The 20,158-nt window shown below is 32.8% G+C and overlaps 1 protein-coding gene across 4 annotated transcripts; it reads left to right on the forward strand.

Moving 5' to 3' along the window:
- The first annotated feature begins 2,830 nt into the window (after positions 1-2,830).
- LOC105214282 (protein Skeletor, isoforms B/C) lies at positions 2,831-18,712 on the forward strand. 4 transcript variants are annotated; one of them, XM_029041709.2, is made up of 10 exons: positions 2,851-3,479; positions 7,458-7,607; positions 8,364-8,714; positions 8,812-9,071; positions 13,154-13,253; positions 13,891-14,075; positions 14,144-14,720; positions 14,789-14,982; positions 16,165-16,551; positions 16,682-16,781. In XM_029041709.2, the coding sequence occupies exons 1-10, from the start codon at positions 3,422-3,424 to the stop codon at positions 16,721-16,723; spliced, it is 2,304 nt and encodes a 767-aa protein (XP_028897542.1). In that variant the 5' UTR covers positions 2,851-3,421; the 3' UTR covers positions 16,724-16,781. The 4 variants fall into 4 exon arrangements, 3 of the variants coding, with proteins under 3 accessions (XP_028897542.1, XP_011185921.1, XP_028897540.1); XM_011187619.3 differs by adding an exon at positions 17,393-18,712 and having other exon boundaries at positions 2,852-3,479; positions 16,165-17,326; XM_029041707.2 differs by having other exon boundaries at positions 2,852-3,479; positions 16,165-18,712.
- Positions 18,713-20,158: the final 1,446 nt, after the last annotated feature.

Consider the following 20,158-nt stretch of genomic DNA (forward strand, 5'->3'; position numbering starts at 1 on the left):
GAACATTTTATACTCTCGGAATTTATGAATTCAATTTTATTAAGTTATTTTATTAAGGGGAAGTAGTGATCCGCTTTTAACCATTTTTGGCACAAAAGCACATTGTATATATTATATAAAAGAAAAAATATTCTCTCTAAATGTCTATAAAATATCTGTGAGCTTCATCGAGCTTTTTGGTAAAAATTTCGAAACAGGCATTGAGCCATTAATTTTCGATATCTGGAGCGTTGAAAATGTTTAAATTACCGATGCTAGAGCTGTGGCATTAACAAAAAGTAATATTCCGATATCTTCATGCCCACTTTTCCAAAACCAACTCAATCGAAATATGTCCCTCTTCTATTTTTTGGTTTGGCAACGGTCCGATTCCACCTATCAGCAACAGCAACCCATGTACCAAGTTTCATTAAAATATCTTAAGTTCTACTCACGTTATCGCTTGCATGGACGGACAGACATCCGTCTTCCGAATAATTTTAATACATATAATCCTATATCTAACTCATTTACTTTTAGGGTACACATAAACATACGTATGTAAATCAATATTTATTTTAACAGAGTTCTAAAATGTTATTATCAATATCAAGCTGCTGAAAGATACCGTTAGTGGGCGGGTCAATGGTTCGATTATATTCAGTATGAAAGCAGCCTTACTGGTTTCCACTGGTATACAGATTTAACTCAATATACATATGCATGTATAGTGAATACACATAAATATATGTATATGCATATAAACACAAACAACATAGTATAAACATACTAACCGATAGGCACAATACTATTGCTGATAATATCTAAGACAGTCATCAACCAAAAATAATCAACCTATTTTTTGTATTTACATACCGTACATTCTTTACAAACGTAAAATCGTATAATGATCATTACGGTGATATTATTATAGATGTGTTTTTTGAAACGGCATTTAATATCTTTAGCTACGAAGTTAAACCGTATTTTATACACACACATGATTGTATATGTGTTTATATTTTCTTAGAAACACGACGCAAACAAAAATGTGTTTTGGGACATGTTTTAATTCCACTATTTTAAATATCTTTTTGTTTTGCTCTTTTTTATAAAAGCGTTTAAGCGGCCACCATTTTTACAAAACTGACATGTTAGTTTCCACATACATAACTTTAGCATAAACAAGTAAGGAAAGGCTAAGTTCGGGTGCAACCGAACATTTTATACTCTCGCAATTTATTGAAGACATTTTATTAAGATAACATAAAAATTAACCCATAAATTCGGCATAAAGTTTAATAGAATAACGAAAATCGTCATATATAGTATATGAAGGCTGAGGTGATTCCTGAACCGATTTCATTCATTTTCATCAGCAAGGTACAGTATATCCAAGACTATACGCTCATTTAATTTTGCTAAGATAGCTCACATATTAACCAATACATATTTGCGGAATAAAGCTCACCGTAGTTTTGGAAAACCTATAATTAGGTATATGGGAGCTAGGAGAAGATACTTTTGAAAAACCTACAATGAGGTACATATATGGAGATGTTATGACCCGATTTTAATAATTTTTGGAACAGAGACACACTATTAGAAGAAAACAATTTCCTCTGAATTACATTAAATTATCTGAGAGATTTACCCATATTTTCGGTTAAAATTTATCCTTAGGCGCTGAGTTCAACATGTTCGATATCTGGGGCCTTAAAAAGTTATTGTCCGTTTTCGACAATTTTTTCAGTAGTGAAGCCAGAGATAATATGTACTATTTGTGTAAAGTTTTATTCCGCTATCTTCATTGGTTCCTTATGTACGTGGGAATGAGATGGATGAATGAGTAGTTCCTGAGATATGGTTTTTGACCCATAAGTGGGCGATGCCACGCCCATTTTCCATTTTGTAAAAAAATCTGAGTACAGCTCCCTTCTGCTATTTCTTCTGCAAAATTTAGTGTTTCTGACGTTTTTCGTTAGTTAGTTAACCCACTTTTAGTAATTTTCAACCTAATCCGATTTCCGTTATTATCCGATTTCAACTATTTTCATGGTGTGTGGTGGGGTACGTAAGAGAACCGACTGCAGAAAATTTGGTTTATATAGCTTTATTGGTTTGCAAGTTAAATACAAATAACCGATTTGTGGGCAAGGCCACGCCCACTTACCCAAAAAAATTACATCCACATATGCCACCTCCTAGTGCGATCCTTTATTCCAAATTTTGCTTTTATAACTTCACTTATGGCTTAGTTATGATACTTTATGTGTTTTCGGTTTTCCCGATTTTGTGGGCGTGGTAATGGTCCGATTCCTCCCATTTTCGAACTTAACCTTCTTATGGTGCCAAGGAATATTTGTGCCAAGTTTCGTCAAGATATCTTAATTTTACTCAAGTTACAGCTTGCACAGACGGACAGACGGACAGACGGACGGACGGACGGATTTCAAATCTACTAGTCACCCTGATCACTTTGGTATATATGACTCTATATCTAACACTTTTAGTTTTAGGTGTTACAAACAACCGTTATGTGAACAAAACTATAATACTCTCTTTAGCAACTTTTGTTGCGAGAGTATAAAAATTACCTTTGCATCAAGGTAAGTACACATTTCTATTGACGCATGCTTCGATAGCATCTACTATTGAAGCAGAGATAACACTAACCTAAGTACCACTAAAAAAATGCAAATCCGCCACCTTGGTAACAACAACATTATGTACTATAAACGACGATGGAAACTACAACAGCAGCCCAAACTATGAATTGAATATCTATTGTTTTGGTTGTATGTTAGGTTTCGAGTCACTCAAGTAGTTTCATAGCTTTGGTAATGGCCAAGCGAGTCTGGTCAATACGTTTGGTGTTTATTATGGTTTGACTGTGAGTGGCGAACGGACGTGTTTTAAAGAGCAGTGCGGGAACTTGTTCGCTTTGCTTCAGCGAAATTTTTTCCATTTATAGACAAAAACTTATTCCATACATATACTACATACATAAAAAATATTTTACTCGTTTCTTCTTTGTTGTGGTGAATATCGGGTGCTTCCGTGCTTTAAGTTGAAGCTGGTAAAAAGTTGTTTGACTAACAAGAAATTTGCAAATTAGAGATTCATTACCGAATCTTCCTTTTAATACTTTTATAACAATCCAGTTGGCTTAGAAGAGTAGCTTGTGATTCCAACAAAGTAAGCATTAATTAAATGCTATTAAGTGACTTTCCAATTGTTCTTTAAGTGTACGATATATAAAATTGTGGTTGATAATTTGTTTTCCACATTACGCCTGCATATTTTATATTATTTTTAAACGAGAAGAGTTATAATTCTAAAAATCTTAAAGAAAGAGCTGTGAATGTAAAATACAATTAAATTAATTTATCATAATTCAAACGGTCGCAGTACCTCGAAACATCATTTCGCTAACTTCAATATGGCTCCGCTAATGCAGATTCTTCTAAAAGCCTTGATTGGACTAATCTGTTGTAGAAGTGAGTATTAAGCAATACATTAAAACTAGTAACTAACCGCTTTACATAGTGGGATTGGATGTTTTTAAAACATGATGGAATATTAATATGAAATGGAATAATATTAAATAGAGCAAGTTAAAACAAAGGCAATATTGAATATTGAATTATCCTTAACATTTTTTATAAAAATACATATGTACATGATTTAATAATAAAATCACTTATATACATACATACAGAAATATATATGTAAACTTCGTATACTTGCATCACCTGTTTGTGAGCCATAGTTAGTAATATCGTTGTTAACTTTACGCTCCCGCTAACAAATTCATATTGTTGCGATAGATGTAACGATGCGCTGCATACATATGTATGTATTTACTTATATACATAGTAACATACTTTTGAATTTACACATAGATGAGAAAAGTTAATTACGCATATGTTTATTTTAATTTGATTAGCATATTACATACATACTTATGTACATAGGTATATTTTTCCTTGTTTCAATTCCGAAGAGAGGTTTCTACATATACATATGTACATATATGTATATTGCTAATGCCACTTCATCTGTTAGTTGTAAGTTGAGTTGACTACTGAGATACGGATGACCATTGGCTATTCGATTTGTTGATCTCGTCTGCATGTCTTTTGTACCCTTGTTCCAAGTTCGTATATATAACAATAATACAAACAAAAAAAAAAAAACAGAAAATGTTGCGAAAAGTAGGTCATAAGCAGTTTGATGGATGCGCGATTTGCCATCGACTGAATAACCAATGGTTACGAGACGACGGCCTGTGCAAAATAAATGCATACAAATACAACTCAAAATAAAAATGTACATAGTTAATTTAGTACAGAAATATTTTTTCCAAAACGATACAGAAAGTAAAATAATTTTATTAATTTATCGAATCTTTGTAAAAATGTAAAACAAATAAAGAAGGGTAAAATCGTACGGGACCAAACATTAACTCCACTCACACAACCATACTCATTTAAGGATTGTAAAATATGTGTATCACGATTTATAAACATATTTATTGATTATAAAGACGGTAAATTGGTTATATGGGAGCCAGGCAAATATTTTAACATAATAGTATTATAAAATTTATCATTACACAATTTGGACATAGATCTTGACATTATCTTACCATATTATAATATACTGTGGAACTTCTCTAACTCGAATTACCATTATCAACAAAAAAACTTCGAGTTATAGAATAAATTTTTCAAAAAGCTGTAAAATATAGATTTATACACAGTTTTAATTATTTACTTCGCGTAACGTTTTATTTAAATACATTAAAACATGAATTCTGTAACTTTGTTTGTTGCAGTTGGCTTTTTTTGGCTCTTGACGTCTATATCCCATGCCTTTGTTAGATAATTTATACAATCCATATGTGTAATATTATATTTTTTGCTTGCCTCCGTACAATACAGAGGGACTCTTTTAAAATTCTGCCTTGTTGTACAATTTTAAATTTTGTATTATGTGCTGACCACAAAGTTCGATTTATGGAAGAAAATTTGTATGAAGAGTTCGAGTTATGGAGAACTTCGAATTATAGAAATTCGAGTTAGGGAAGAAAATTTGTATGAAATCTAAACACTATTGCCAATTCGAGTGTTCGAGTAATGGAGATCTTCGAGTTATGGAAGTTCCACTGTATAATCGATAATGTGGAAAAATAGATACATATATCTGTGAAGCTAAATAAAAGTTAGTCGGGTAAACGCCACGTACATTAGCTGAGCTATACGGATTAGGATTAGGCGATAGTTGTGAAAATTGATTTATTTTCCTCTAAGCTCAGTGTACCGAATATAAGAATCTGCCTCTTGATTTAACTAGGCTAATAGAAAAGTATACGTTCCTACGCTCGCTAATATATTTTTATAAATATCTCCTAAACTAATAAAGCTATATAAAGCATGGTTCTGGTCACATTTCCTTTTAGTACCATCAAGCACCATGAAAATATGTGAAACCGGATATTAACCACATATAAAAGCTATGTTGAAAATTATACTAAATAACATAAAACGTCAGAAAACGTAGGAATAAAATATTTGGTGCTCACATTGTAGGTGTGGTATTGTTCATTTTAAAATTATCTAAATCAGTTTTCATTCCAGCGAACATGAGGACCTCAGTGTCTACGGATAATTTTTACCGAAGAGATCGGCAAACCTCTTAGATATGTTATACAAATTTTGATGTAATATTTTCCTTACTATATAATCCATTCCATTATACCTAATATCAGGATTTTCAAACTTCTGGGGGGCTTTACACCGTATATATCGATATGTAAGATATGTTAGCAAAATTAACACCCATATTATGTATCTATAATAGCCTGAGTCCAGTCGCCTTCAGGCTACCGTAGCCCGAAAAATACATTAAGAGGTTACTGTCGAATATGACAAGCTACTGATCGCCAGTCGCCATTTTTTTGCATATTATCTATTATTATCTACCCTCATTATAGTATCCAAATATGTAAAAATCAGGCTACTGATCAATACCAGTTTCTTCATTATAGATTGTACTTTTGAGTAAAGCAGTATATATGTATATTGAGATGGCTAAGAAATTGTAAATACAAATAAAAAATTTATTTACATTAATATATGTATAATTGAATGAGTTGATTTTTAAATATTATTTAAAATAAATGCAAAACCATCCGGAGGTACAATGGAATGGCCTTGAAGCCGAAATAAATAGATTCAGGTCACCACATAGGACTGGAAAAGAATAGCAGAGGCTAATATTTTAATAGTACTAAATTTTTAAGTAATTTGTTAGATTTGATTTACTTCTGTAGGTATAGATATTATTATACAGATGTTGCAGGTGCTGAAATGTGCACATGTGTTCCATTCATACATCGGATTACAGCAGGAAATTCTGTTTGATTGCTTATTATTTATTATTTTTTTATTATTATTTATTGTTTTTATAGTATTTTGCTCTTTCACACTTATGTATGTTAAATTTTATTTGTTTTGGACATATTTTATGTTACATCAATGTGGTTAATTCTGTAAAAATCACTGACATTGTACATATTTAGGTTGTTCAATTCGAAGTGTATTCCCTTGGCATTTCTGATAGCTACTTTCAGCAAATAATTATAGCGCTTCGCAAATCTTCTTAATAGAAGGGACAGCAGTTGATCGGTTGATGGATTTAAAATGCTGCCAACAAGTATTAAAATGCTTTTTTATATACCGAAATATCTTTCAAATCTATTTGAAAATATACAAAATGAAGTACAAAAAATAACAAAAAACATTTTTTTAAATTCTTTGCGTACTTCAAAATTGGAAGATCCAAAGGATTGGAAAGATCTCTAATTAGCGGTCGAATTAATGCGACATTCAAACTTTCCTTCCCGACTTATGAAAAATAATTCATAACTACTCATTATAGTTCATTTTTATATTTTGATTCAAATAATATTTGATTTTGATAATATTTATATTTGTTCACGTATTTGTATTTTTAACTGCACAAATTGTCACTCACATTTGAACAATGCTGCCAAATACTTTCAAAATAATTGCCAAAATTGTAAACTCGTGGCTGTTATCTGCGTATTCTAGGCAACTAAGACAGCCAAGGCAACTACACTGGCGGCTATTCGCCAGTAGTCTTACACAATTGGGGTGTAAGTGAATATATAGTCTTGTATATAATGTTGCTTGGTGCCGACAGTTATTCAAATAGCACCTACATCAGCCCTCATATGCTGTAAATAATAATATCTATTATTTTGGCGGAATATTTAGGATTATAGCAAATGCTTTCATTAAATATAGATATTACATGAAATGGTTACCAAAAATTTATATATTCGTTCAAATAATTATTTCTCCGATCTGAACAAACAATATAAATATGTGCATATATACATATATATGTATATGTCAATCCCAATAATGATATTTTCCTTTACTTTTTAGTTAATACCCAAGTCGGTGCATCATTTCCCTATTATGGTACGAAAATCGGCGCTTTAACACGATTACATCATGGCGTTTCGGGAGATGTATACGCCGTTGATTCTCGAACACTGTTTATTAAAAATTTCAATTATGATGGAGAGGCACCAGGTAAATTCACATAAATACGTACATACATTACTTGTTGTATCAACAATTACAATGTACAACACTCGCTTGGGTATTACACCAAACTAATTTTTTACGGGTGATAGAGTCATAAGTAAACAAATTGTATTCTCCGATTTTCGAAGTTCGAAAAAATACTTAAAAAAATATTATTAATTACAAGATAAATAGCCGTTGAAAAATACTTCAGAACGTTTTTTGTTCAAGATCCTTTCATAGCATCTACCATAAAAGCTTGAGCTATACTTCATTGAATTAAAGGAACATTTAGATTAAATCCATATTCTGGATTTTTAGTAGCTATATCCTGTAATTAATATTAAATATTTGTTGAAAGTCTTTTTTTTCGAGCTTCGTATACAAATATTTCGATTTTGGAGGCTAGCTTCGAAAATCGGAGAATACAACTATTTCAACTTATGACTCAATCTCCTGGAAGAAACTAGTTTGGTCCAATATCCAGAAAAAAAGTCGGTTTTGCCGTATAGTGCTATTATATACACACCAGCAATGTATAATCAATTCCAGTGGCCTGGAGATCTTTTATTAATAATGTGTCTGCACACCAAGTATTATTACAGTTGCTGTATAAATTATATAAGCAAGACATCCAAATAGTATACAATATAATAAGTATAAATAAATCATGATTATTTTGTTTTGATGCAAATGTTAATGTGCGTAGGCATAAAATAATTATTATATACACTGACTATAATCATTTATCATTTTCTGAAGCGGCATACTTCTATGTGGGAAACACAGCAAAACCCAGCAACGATGGGGCACAACGCCTAAGAGATGAGCGAGGCGGAGTTACTGCTCTTAGTCGACGTTACCGTAACAAAGACATAACATTACCGCTACCCGATGGGAAAACGTTACGTGACTTTAAATGGTTTTCAGTTTGGTGTGATGAGTTCGCCGTAAATTTTGGTCACGTTTCTATTCCAGCAGATTTGGACTTTCCTCGCCCTCAAAAAATTGCATCCCTTAAGGGTGTACACGCAGTGTCCTCGGAAAATATTGTAATTGTGGATGCACAAACGCTTTTAATACCAAACTTTAGCTATGATGGTGAAGCACCAGGTAAAAATGCTATATTATCAATTTATTGATATACTAGATATAAGAATTTATGAGATTAAGGTGCTAAACGTTTTTTTAATATTTTCTTTTGACCCAGACGCGAAATTCTGGGTTGGTCGAGGTCAGCGACCTAGTCCTCAAGGTCTACGTATCCCTGATGAGAATGGCAAAGAAATACCACTGCGTCGCTATGATCGCAAAACTATTGTGCTCACTTTACCCGATGACTTAACCATATTTGATATTGGACATTTTGGTGTTTGGTGTGAGGCATTCACCGTCGACTTTGGTCATGTTCGTATTCCAGAGGGATTAAATGTGCCACCATCACTGAAAATGCTTGGTATTAGCCCGCAGGTAAAAAATATCGTGCATGCATAACGTTTAAAAATCTAATTACGACGATAAACTAAATATAATAAGTTGTAAGACTACACAACTAAATATTTGATTTTCCATTGTTTTTGGTAATTTAAAAAGTGATAAACCTTCCATTTCAAAAAATATTTTCATCAATTAATGTTATGTTGCAGAAATTATATGTACATATATATATTATATTTGACCATATGATAGTTTTCAAGAGTTACTAAAACACACAGGGACGAATTGATTGAAACAAACTTAAAAAAGTAAGTTTGTAAAACTTTCAATTTGGTTGACATCACTTTTCAGCGAACTGTAAGCTGGTGCAGACACAGCAGAGCAGATTAGTTATTATCATATTGGGAATTTAAGCAATATTAGACTGGTTTTAATATTCCCTAAAACCTTAACGACAAACGCTCCAAAAAAGTTCTAAAAAATTACTTTACTGACTATTTTTAATAGGGTGAAACATTTTTTTCATACGAAGAGTGACAAGACCAAAATAATAGCAGTCTACACAATGTATTGTTTATTAAAGCAATAATGGCAACTGCATAGATTGTTCTTGGCGTGGATGTTATGTATAGAAAAAATCAAATAATTTACAAACAAACAAGTTCGCATTCTTTTCTTGTCTTCCGTTTTTATATGGAGCAATGAAATTAATGTAATATTCGAGGAAATGCTATGAATTTATCTCTAATTTTTAAAGTAAACTTACATTGCATATCTTGATTTCAGAATTTGAAATAGAACTAAGATAATTCGATTATATTTAATGTATCGAATTACAGTCATTGTATTGAATTCTTTCACCAAAGTCAGCAGAACATATGTATGTATAATGAATAGACTAATTCATTTGCAAAAATCGTATCTAGTTGATTAAAATTTTCTGATATTAATATAAGTTTTTATTTTAACATTATTTTTTTCTGCTCTTATTTTTGGAGCTTGAAACAAAAGTAACAGTCTACTTCTTTAATATAGAATTTTTTTGAGGTATTCCTGAATCTTTCAAATCTTAAATGACTACTTGTGTTTCAAATTAGTGTGCAGAATAGTAGAAAATTATATATATGAATATGAAGTACGAATAATCCTAAACAGATTCTCCAGCATCGTCCCCCATCCATAAATTTGGTGTCTATTGAAGTTTGCGTGTCGAAAGAAATATTAGCCCATAATGGAGCCAATACGAATTTTTGGTGACCGAATCATGTAAATCATTGAACATTTAACAATGTGATTTTATACTGTACATAAATTAAGTCATACATATCATATTTGTCATACATATGTAACCTCTTGGTGTCATGTAATTAAAATAACTAACAAGAGAAGACCAAGAGTGCATAATATTTGAAGAAACATACATGAAGAAACAACTATGCATATATTCTAATCATTTATTTTAGTTATTTCTACATAACTACAGTTTAACTTCCCTAACTCGAATCATCATAATCCACAAAAAAACGTCGAGATAGAGAGACTTTCATGATTGAAACTGTGAAATATAGATTTACATAAGTATATTGTTGCAGTTTGCTAATTCTGTCTCGGCAGTAAAATTTTAAATTTTGTATAATGCCCCGGGCCGAAAAGTTCGAGTTCTAGTTACGGATGATTAACTGTATTTAAAAAAAAACGCAAAGACTCAAACATAGTACATATTAGAGCTCTTGCTATTCGACTAATCGACTAACCGAATTAACCGAATAGGGCATTATTCGAATAATAATATTCGGTTTGCACTATTCAGATAGATAGTCAGTCATCGACTATTCGATTAACTGCTCATTTTCGACTATTCGGTTGACCGTTCGTTGTCGACTATTCGAATAGTGCAAGTTCATTATTTTTCTTATTTTTATTGAAAAAAATTAAACATTACTAACAAAAAACTTGCTTTAAAATATAATAAAAAAATAACAATGATTTCACGGGAACCATTAAGTAATGACAAAATAGTTTTTAACCATTTCAACTGGGGAATGTATTAAATCAGTGTTTTTCATAAAACGTTTATTTTGCATATAAGAAAGTTAAAAGGTTAACATTTGTTGGTTGCAAGCAGCTTCTACGTGGTATCACAATGTTTCCAAAAATGGAGAACATCCTCTCTGAATCTGATAAAGTAGCTGAAATTCGGAAATTAAAAAAAATCAAAGGCTGTTTGGATTTCAAACAATTTTCATTTAATCGAATAGTGACAGTATAACTATTCGAATAACCGCAGTAGAACGACTATTCGAATAGTCGTAACAATATGACTAATCGAATAGTACTAATCGGTTAATATTCGTACGGTTACAAACCGGATGTTCGAATAATCGGTTTTCAGGTTAATCGAATAATTTTAAGAGCCCTAGTACATATGTATAAAATGAAGTTATATTTGATTGAAATTCAAACCTTAAAAAAAATATAAAATTTAGCCTACATTTATGTTTTTTCTTATTAATATATAATACATTCCTCATACATACATATACAATAAACGAGTGCACATCCGTATGTATTTGTATGTTACGTGTTGTATAATCAGTGTTTGTAACTCATCGCTTTTAATCTAGTTATTTAGAAGTTATAAGTTGAGAAATAACACTACGAATTTAATAACAATGTAGTGTATCCGTACATACAGATATACTCATATAGAATATGCATGCAACACTTGAAAGTAAAATTAAAATATAAATGGTAAAAATGTAAGCCCAACAATTTATTTGCCCGAAACCAATTTTTATAAGGCTTATGCATAATGTATTGTTAAAACAATATACTTGGTATCAATACCGAATAATGTTGTAAAATTATTCATTAAAAAACTATTCGGAATAATATTATTTGTTTCATTATTCCTTGTATAAATACATCGTCTGTGACTCTTTGATGTGTGTTTAGTAATATTTGCATTTAACCAACATCTACTATCACATTATATAATATGTACATATTTGTTTTGAATAAAATGTATCATTTTATATAAATTCTGTAATTCTACAATATATATAAAATCGCGCATCAGAAATATGTACATACATGTACATAACTAACACAATATTAAAATACTAATAATAATATTTTTCCATATATGTATTTACTTTTGTATAACTGCTAATGTTATTCATATATATATTTTCTTTTGTTCAAACCTCCCAAACATACATATTCAGTACAATTTTCAAAAACAAATCAAAAATTTGTTCAAATTATAAGAAAACATTATGAAGTTTAAATGAAGTTTAAGTGTTTCCAAATTATTGAAACTTTGATTAACTTTTGGAAGGTTTCCTTAATATTTTTTATTATTATGTACATAAGTATGTAAACCAAGTTAAACTCGACTTAAGCAAAGGCAATGAACGGCAGCAGCGATCAACAATACTGGGTGTTGGCACAAAGTAATAAGCAGTACTGTTTATTCTGTAGTGTTAATGAATTTGCAGTAAGAAAATAACTTAAATAAAGTTTCACTGAACTCCAAAACGATTCCGTTATTTTTAAAGATATTTGGTTTATTTTAAAACTGTTTGTACAATTTGTTTGAAGTAATAATAATATCTACAAACTATTCAATGTATACAAATTTATAATATTAATAATATACATATATGTTTGAAATATCGCATATGTTTGTGAATATGTTTATTTTCAATTTCGAGTTGTTTATTTGATCTACACATTTTAACTCTTTCCATTTTTATACAATCCAAACCGTAAGATCCAACAGAATGGTAACCAAACGTATACTTCGGTATAAAGTCAACTGATACAGCTGCACAGTTTTTTTGCCTAAGTAGCTCACGTTGTTTCACCAGATAGAATAATTTTACTTCTTATACTAAATTACACTTTATAATATTTAGTTCGGTACCAAACTTAATTTGTTTGGTGATTTCTTTGCTCGATTTCGCACATAGTACAATATTTGTACACAAAGTTTCTTTTATTATCTATAATAAAAATAACACTAAAGTTGAATAATCGAAATATAATTTAGAAAAGTACCCTTGTACAATCTCTTCTTTATATTTATTTTATTTTTTTCAAAACTTTTTCAGTCGAGATTAAATTGTGAAGTTCTGTATGATGATTTAGCATTCGAAGTGAGATGGGCCGTTGCGGGCGACAGTATTGTCATACAACTTATTGCGAAATTAGGTAAGTTATTGTAGAATATACTTACATATTTATTTAGGTATATATGATAAATGTCAACGAAAATGTTATAATATTCATAATATTATCATCAAATAAAAGAACAATCCTTCAATGCCCTCATTCGAATGAACAGTCGAGCTACCCCTCTACCCTCTACCCCTTGTCTAAAGCATCAGCAGAAAAAAATAAATTGAGATGTTGAAGATGAAGAAAAATAATTTACGGCAAAGCGATTTTTGCGCATTCGAAAATACTGGAAACAAGTGAGAGTTTATTTACAAACATTTTATTAAGACTACCCATTATTTGACACATATATTCGGTATAAGTCCACTAAAATAATGAAAGACATATAATGCTGGAGCAATTCCTAATTTCACTAATTTTTGCTCCGTGCTACAATATATTCAAGATTATATAGAGATACGTAGCCCTTTGAAAGCCCATTTATACAGTATATGGGAGCTAAAGGAAATAATCACCAAATTTTACCCATTTTTGGTACAGAGGCACAATGTTTATAAGGAAAAGATGCCCTCTATCTACCTATATTCCATACCGCATATAACATGCAATTTCCTTTAAGGTTATAAAAACGTTTACTACAAAGTTTTTTATATCAATTCTCTTATCGTAGACAGAAACGAGTACATGTCCTTTGGTGTATCAAAATCTCGTGAAGAAAGCAAAATGATTGGATCCGATGTTGTAGTTGCTTGGGTTGAAAAAGATACTGGTAAAGGTTTCGCAGTGGATTATTATTTGAGCGATAAATCACAATGTTCTGGTGGACTTGGTGTATGTCCAAAAGTTAATATTGAGGTTAAGTATTGGGTTACTCACGATAGCTAATGTAAGCTAATGTAAATTTTCATTAAATTCAAACACAGAACGGTACAAACTCAATACGTCTACTAAATGCTGCATGGGTAAATGGATATTCCATTGTCACTTATCAACGATCTCTACAATCGAATAGCATATTAGATGTACCGATTTTAGTAAATCTGTCACAAGCGATTGTGTGGGGAATCGGTCCACTCAATGAACGAAATGAAGCTTCATATCATACATATTTTACACGATATTCTACTCAAATTGATTTTGGACGGCAGCCCATTTGGAACTGCCCTTCACCTGAAGGCTCGAAAGCAGATAGAGAAAGTGATGATAATAATCATCAAACTGATTTTCAGACATACTCAGCTTATACTCACAATAATACGCAGTCTGAAGAGTTTTACGATAATCGTCCACAAGCCTTACTAAGTACAAGTATGCGCCAGGCAATGCGACCTTTGCAACAAGCACGTCCTCAACATCAACATCAAATTCCAACACCTAAACCTACTAGCACCAATGGAGCCTGGGATATTCCTGCCATACAATGCTATGAACCCGAAGATGGAGTATTTTATGCACAGATGGGGCCCACAGGTGGAAAGCATGGCTATTCAGCAATAACAGGTATATTAATCGAATAAACATTCATACATATATATACATATTGTGTTGCTTCAACTTTTTCTATTTAGGGCATGTTGGTTGGGGTATATCTTGGTATATAAATGGCTTACTTATACCAGAAATTAATGTTGTACGTGGCAAAACCTATACATTTGTTGTAGAAGGTGGTATTGATGCCGATATACCTGCAAAATACCACCCATTCTACATTACCGATGACTCTGTTGGTGGCTACGAACATAAAAGAGAGGAAGAAAAGAAGGTATGAAATACTCGTTCATAATTCAAATATAAAAGTTAAATCCTCACCCTGATTTTAGTTACCATAATTACTTTTGCATTCTGTTGATATTAAATTAAATATTCGCATTGTCATTGGAAATAAAAAATGCAATGTTCAGTATCTTATAAACACATAAATAACGTCTGGAACTGAATAATTGCCATGTTTGCTTTTGGAAGTTAAAATCAAATAGCGATTGGATGTCGAATATATACAGTAATCCTCGCTTAAGTGCCACTTCTAAAAATGTAACTCTTTTAAGGCTCCAAAGCGGGGAAGGCGGAGATCACTGTATATACATACTCTTTCGATGGTAAAAAATTAGTTTGACCACATGAGAAAGCAACGAGCGAACCCTTGAGACAACTTCAGAACAGTGTTTAACTCTGTTTAAGGGAAACTCAAGGGAGTTTCACGCCTGACAAAAATTTTAGTTAAATTAGCAAGTAGTTGTAATGAATAAACTCAAAAACTACTGTGCCGAAAAATGCTGTCACCATTGGAAAGCTACATTCACCCCGAGTAACATAGGCTATATTTATTGCTAGAATCTCGACTTTCTGGAAATAGTTTCCAGGTGAGGGTATCAAAAAGACTCCGTGATGGAGAATCTTAGTCATTCTCTTCGAAACTCAATCGCATGCCAGAGAGTCGGATAACGAGCGCTCGTAGCTGCTTGCTGAACAAAATTTCAAAACCTCCAAAGTACACGCTTGAGAGTCGAGTACGGAGCGTGTGCAGCGGCTTGAAGAACATAATATTATATTAGAAATATACAAGCTCGCACTAGGGCGTCGGGCTCTGAGCGTTACCAACGCCTTCATAATCAGAGAGAAAGACAACGGACACCAAAGACTAGAGGTCGTAATCAAGTTTTAGCTCATTGCAAATAAAATATAATTTCATGTTCGAATTTTCCTCATTTTACTTTTTTAAAATGAACCCACGCAAGAAACGGGAAAGTACATACATATTTATTACAGTGTATGTATAAGTGTGTAAAAACTTATAACTTTTGAAATGTATGTTTAAACCCGTGCGAAGCCGGAGCGGAATGCTAGTAGTAAATAGATCAAAAGGAACATTTTCTATATTTATACTTTTATATTCCTTTTATTTTATTTTCATACTCGCCTAATATTTTTACTCTGCAAAATATAGTCGGTTCGCATATTTGCTGGTGTACATCGAACTCGTTCTGGTCAAGTGACACCGACAGGAGTTGGGCGACTTTGCAACTGGACTCCGGATGTTGATGGTCCACCTGCAGATGATTATCAATCGTTCGGTGCTTACCAACGTACTCTAACTTTAAAATGTGATCCCGGTGAACCTGGTGTCATAACTTGGACCCCCGATCGTAATACTCCAGATACAGTTTATTACCAATGTTTCACGCATCGTTACTTGGGCTGGAAAATTCACGTTCACGATTCTTGTGATGATTCAGAGTTTTCTGCATCGGCATCGGAGAAACACGAAGATCTCACCCCGCATTTTGATCCTGCTGATGCTGATGCGGAAGCATCAATTCGTCATGAAACCAAGGTCAGCCCCAACGATAAGTTTTTATTGATGCACCAAACAAATTTGATTAAAAACCATAATATGAATGGAACTCCGCCAAAATTATCTTTTGAAATAACGAAATCATCAGAAATTACTAAACTGATTTCAGATGGAATCCGAGCCGCTGAAGCTCTCGAGGAGAGCATACTAAAGAACACGAATGCCTACAACACAAATGTCAATATCACCACTATTCAAAAAATTAAATATAATAATACCGAGGATTCAATGGAACCCACAAATATGCAACATCAACAACAGTCTTATATGAAATCTATAGCAAGCATTAAAAAAAACACTGTTGGAACAATTTCCCTTGCAGAATCACCACAAGGAAGATTACCATTGGAACCAATTATTTCTTCAGCTGTGCCAGAAATATTACGTGGCGAAAATCATATTAATATGAATCAAAAAAATTCACAAATATTTTTAGAAACAAGCTCTAAAAAAGCATTATCATCCACATCATCAATTTCTCACAATCATCATTCACAGCATACACAATCTCACAATCATTTGTATAACCTTACTAATATTCCAGCACAAAAGCCTATAGGTCTATCAGAGTTTCTCCGTCCTCCTCAGAATGCTGGACTTTTAAATGCTGTAAAATTACCAGGACGTCGTCCATTTTTCAGACCCATCAAGAAGATACAATCTACTAAACCTGTATTGCCGTATTTGCCTCAACGTACACCTCAAATTTCCTTACAACCGGTACCACAACCATCCGTTATTGTGAGCCATTACCGTAAGGCATTTCCTGGGTTTTTAAAAACATTCCTTAATGAAAAACCATTTCCGATTCAATCTATAGCTGCTTCCGTATTATTACTCGGCGAGCCAACGACTTTGAATGAACATCGAAAAAATGAACCGACATTGGTACAATTAAAATCAAACACGAATATACCTGTGCCATACAGCGATGCTGTACCACAAGAAGCAAATGCGACTATTATTTTTGCCAATAATGAATATCATGCAAATTCAGATAAAGACGATTTTGATTCTGGAACAAAGATTAATAATGGATTTCAACCCAATTCTGTAGTAATAGAAAGTGGTTTTCGACCAATTATTCGTACAGATGGTCATCCTCAACATCACATCATAAATCAAATAGCTCTTCGTCGTGAAGATCCAGGATCAGAAATCGACGAGGTTATGCAAACGGACACACTTTTCCTTACAGCGCAAAAAGTAACACAAACGCAAAATTTTGAACCAATGTTCATTCCATCACCACCCGATAGCACAAATGTAACTATTATTTTACAAAATGTTGTTTCGTCTTCGCCAACTTCGAATCGAAATGAATTTCGCTCAAATCTATCAGAAAAGTACCCTAATACTGCTAAATTGCGCAATTCGACCACAGAGGATGTTTTCTCAGAAGTGGTGGTTGAGAACTTAGATGGCGATGCCACTAATAATCTTGAGGAAGCTGCAACAAAAATAACCACAAAAAATGATAAAACCGGCAAAGATTCTTTGAGCACGCAGGGAAACCACAGTTTGCTTCTCGAAGATATAATGTCTGAAATGGAGCAGATCGATGATGAAAATGACCGAGAAGCGCAAGCAGCCGAGCGAATAGACACATATTATCTGCCTCCCGATAATCGCAAAATCCCACATTCCAGCTTACCGAGCGGCGCCGTTGTTACATTTGACGGAAAATCCATAGTAGATGGTAATTTAGTTTTACCACCGAAACTGGAAACGTTTGAAGACACAAACCCGAGGCGACAAGCTCACGGCCTTTCCCAAATTGAACAACTTATCCGAAGTACACCTCAAGTCCAGCCGTTTCGAGGGGAAATACCACAACCCGTAGTAGAGTTTCTATCGAATGAACGCTCACGAAATCGAGCCATTGGTACGGGTGGTGGGGGTATGGTAGGCGCAGTCGGTCATGAGAACCCAGGTCCATATTTACCTTTAACTTCACTTTCACCACCACGAGTTCATTCAACTAAATTACAATTATTACATTCATCCACCTATAGGCAATAGCTTAAATAAAATGGAAATGGGACAAAAAAAACTATTGTCATTAATATAATAGAAAATTATGTATAAAATTTTTACTAGCAGAAAATAAATATTAAAAAAATATTTTGATATAATTAAATCGATTAGCCTTTCTAGCACATAACCATTGTATAAACCTATATATACAATACAATGCACAATGCATACAATGTTAAAGCAACAATGCAATGTTATACATTACACATAACTTTCAAATGCAATGGGGCAGAGAACGTTAAAAATCTTCAATTTATGATTTTTGTCATCGTCGCGAAAAGCCGTTTGTAGACATGGCATGCGCAGGGAGGTGTGTATGGCGTTGTTTTTATGAATGAAGCAACTTTGCCAAGTGAATGTGCGCTTGCGTTCATGAATGAAAATGGTTTTGTTGTATGTACTACAAAATTTGGCTTCGTTGATTGGCTGCCATATTGACTTGTGATGCTGCTTATGCGTTTGAGGCGCTTGTTGTTTTTGTAGAAAACACTTTTGATTTTTTGTGATGGTGACAAACTTACGTGTACGCATATGCGAATGTAAGTTTGTGTATGCATTACTTGTTCGTCAATGACATACAAACATATTTATGTATATGCATATGTAACAATGTGTGCATATGACCTTCACTGATAAGTGATAACGAGACAATACGAATTTTGGAAGATGTCCATACATATGCATCTACATATGTATGTATGTACGTAAGCGCTTTTGTATATATCTAGGTATACACATGTATGTATATACAAGTCTCATATAATGAAATATGTAGTTAATTTTAGTATTGTAAGAAATGCATTTAATATAAAAATAAAAACATTTTTTATGAAAGTAGGTATATTATTTTAAAACATTACATTCATATGTAGGTCCGCTTAAACATGCCGACAAATATGCCTATGAAATCGCATAATTTATTTGAATTGAATAAATTTTGCATGCAGTCATAAATAAATATCATATTAGCACATATGATTGCATATAAATGTAGCAATATATAAGCAAACGGGCTAACATTCCGATATAATAGAAATGTAAATCTCTGAGCATATTTTTCATTTAATGCTCAGCAATCTTAACGTGACGCTGTTAAAATTTCTCCTTCCGAGCTGGCTGAGGTGAAACACGCTCATCGTGTTTTGTTAGATTTTGACAATTCACACGCTGGTCCGCAATTGGACCTTCTCTATATTTAACGTTCTCTGGCTCATGCTTGTCAAACATGAGTGGAGACGATCAAATTATCGCCCGTCAAATAGAAATACCAAAAATTTTGATTTTCATCAAACAGAGCCGACAACAGGTCGGTGTAGCGTACGTGTAGCCGACGACACCAACACACTTAAAGTGTTTGACGCAATTATTTGATCGTCTCCAAGGCACTTAACATAAAGACACTTGGCGCGGGTTGTCGTGCAGATTTTGGTACTATGAACAACAACAACACAAGGCAATGGACACTTCGCGCGGGTTGCATTGTACTAAAAAAAACTACAATGTCGAGTTGCCGTGTTATACTACAAAATTTATTACTTTTCGTAAATTA

The sequence above is a fragment of the Zeugodacus cucurbitae genome, chromosome 2 (assembly GCF_028554725.1).
Source record: "Zeugodacus cucurbitae isolate PBARC_wt_2022May chromosome 2, idZeuCucr1.2, whole genome shotgun sequence".
Lineage (NCBI taxonomy): Eukaryota > Metazoa > Arthropoda > Insecta > Diptera > Tephritidae > Zeugodacus > Zeugodacus cucurbitae.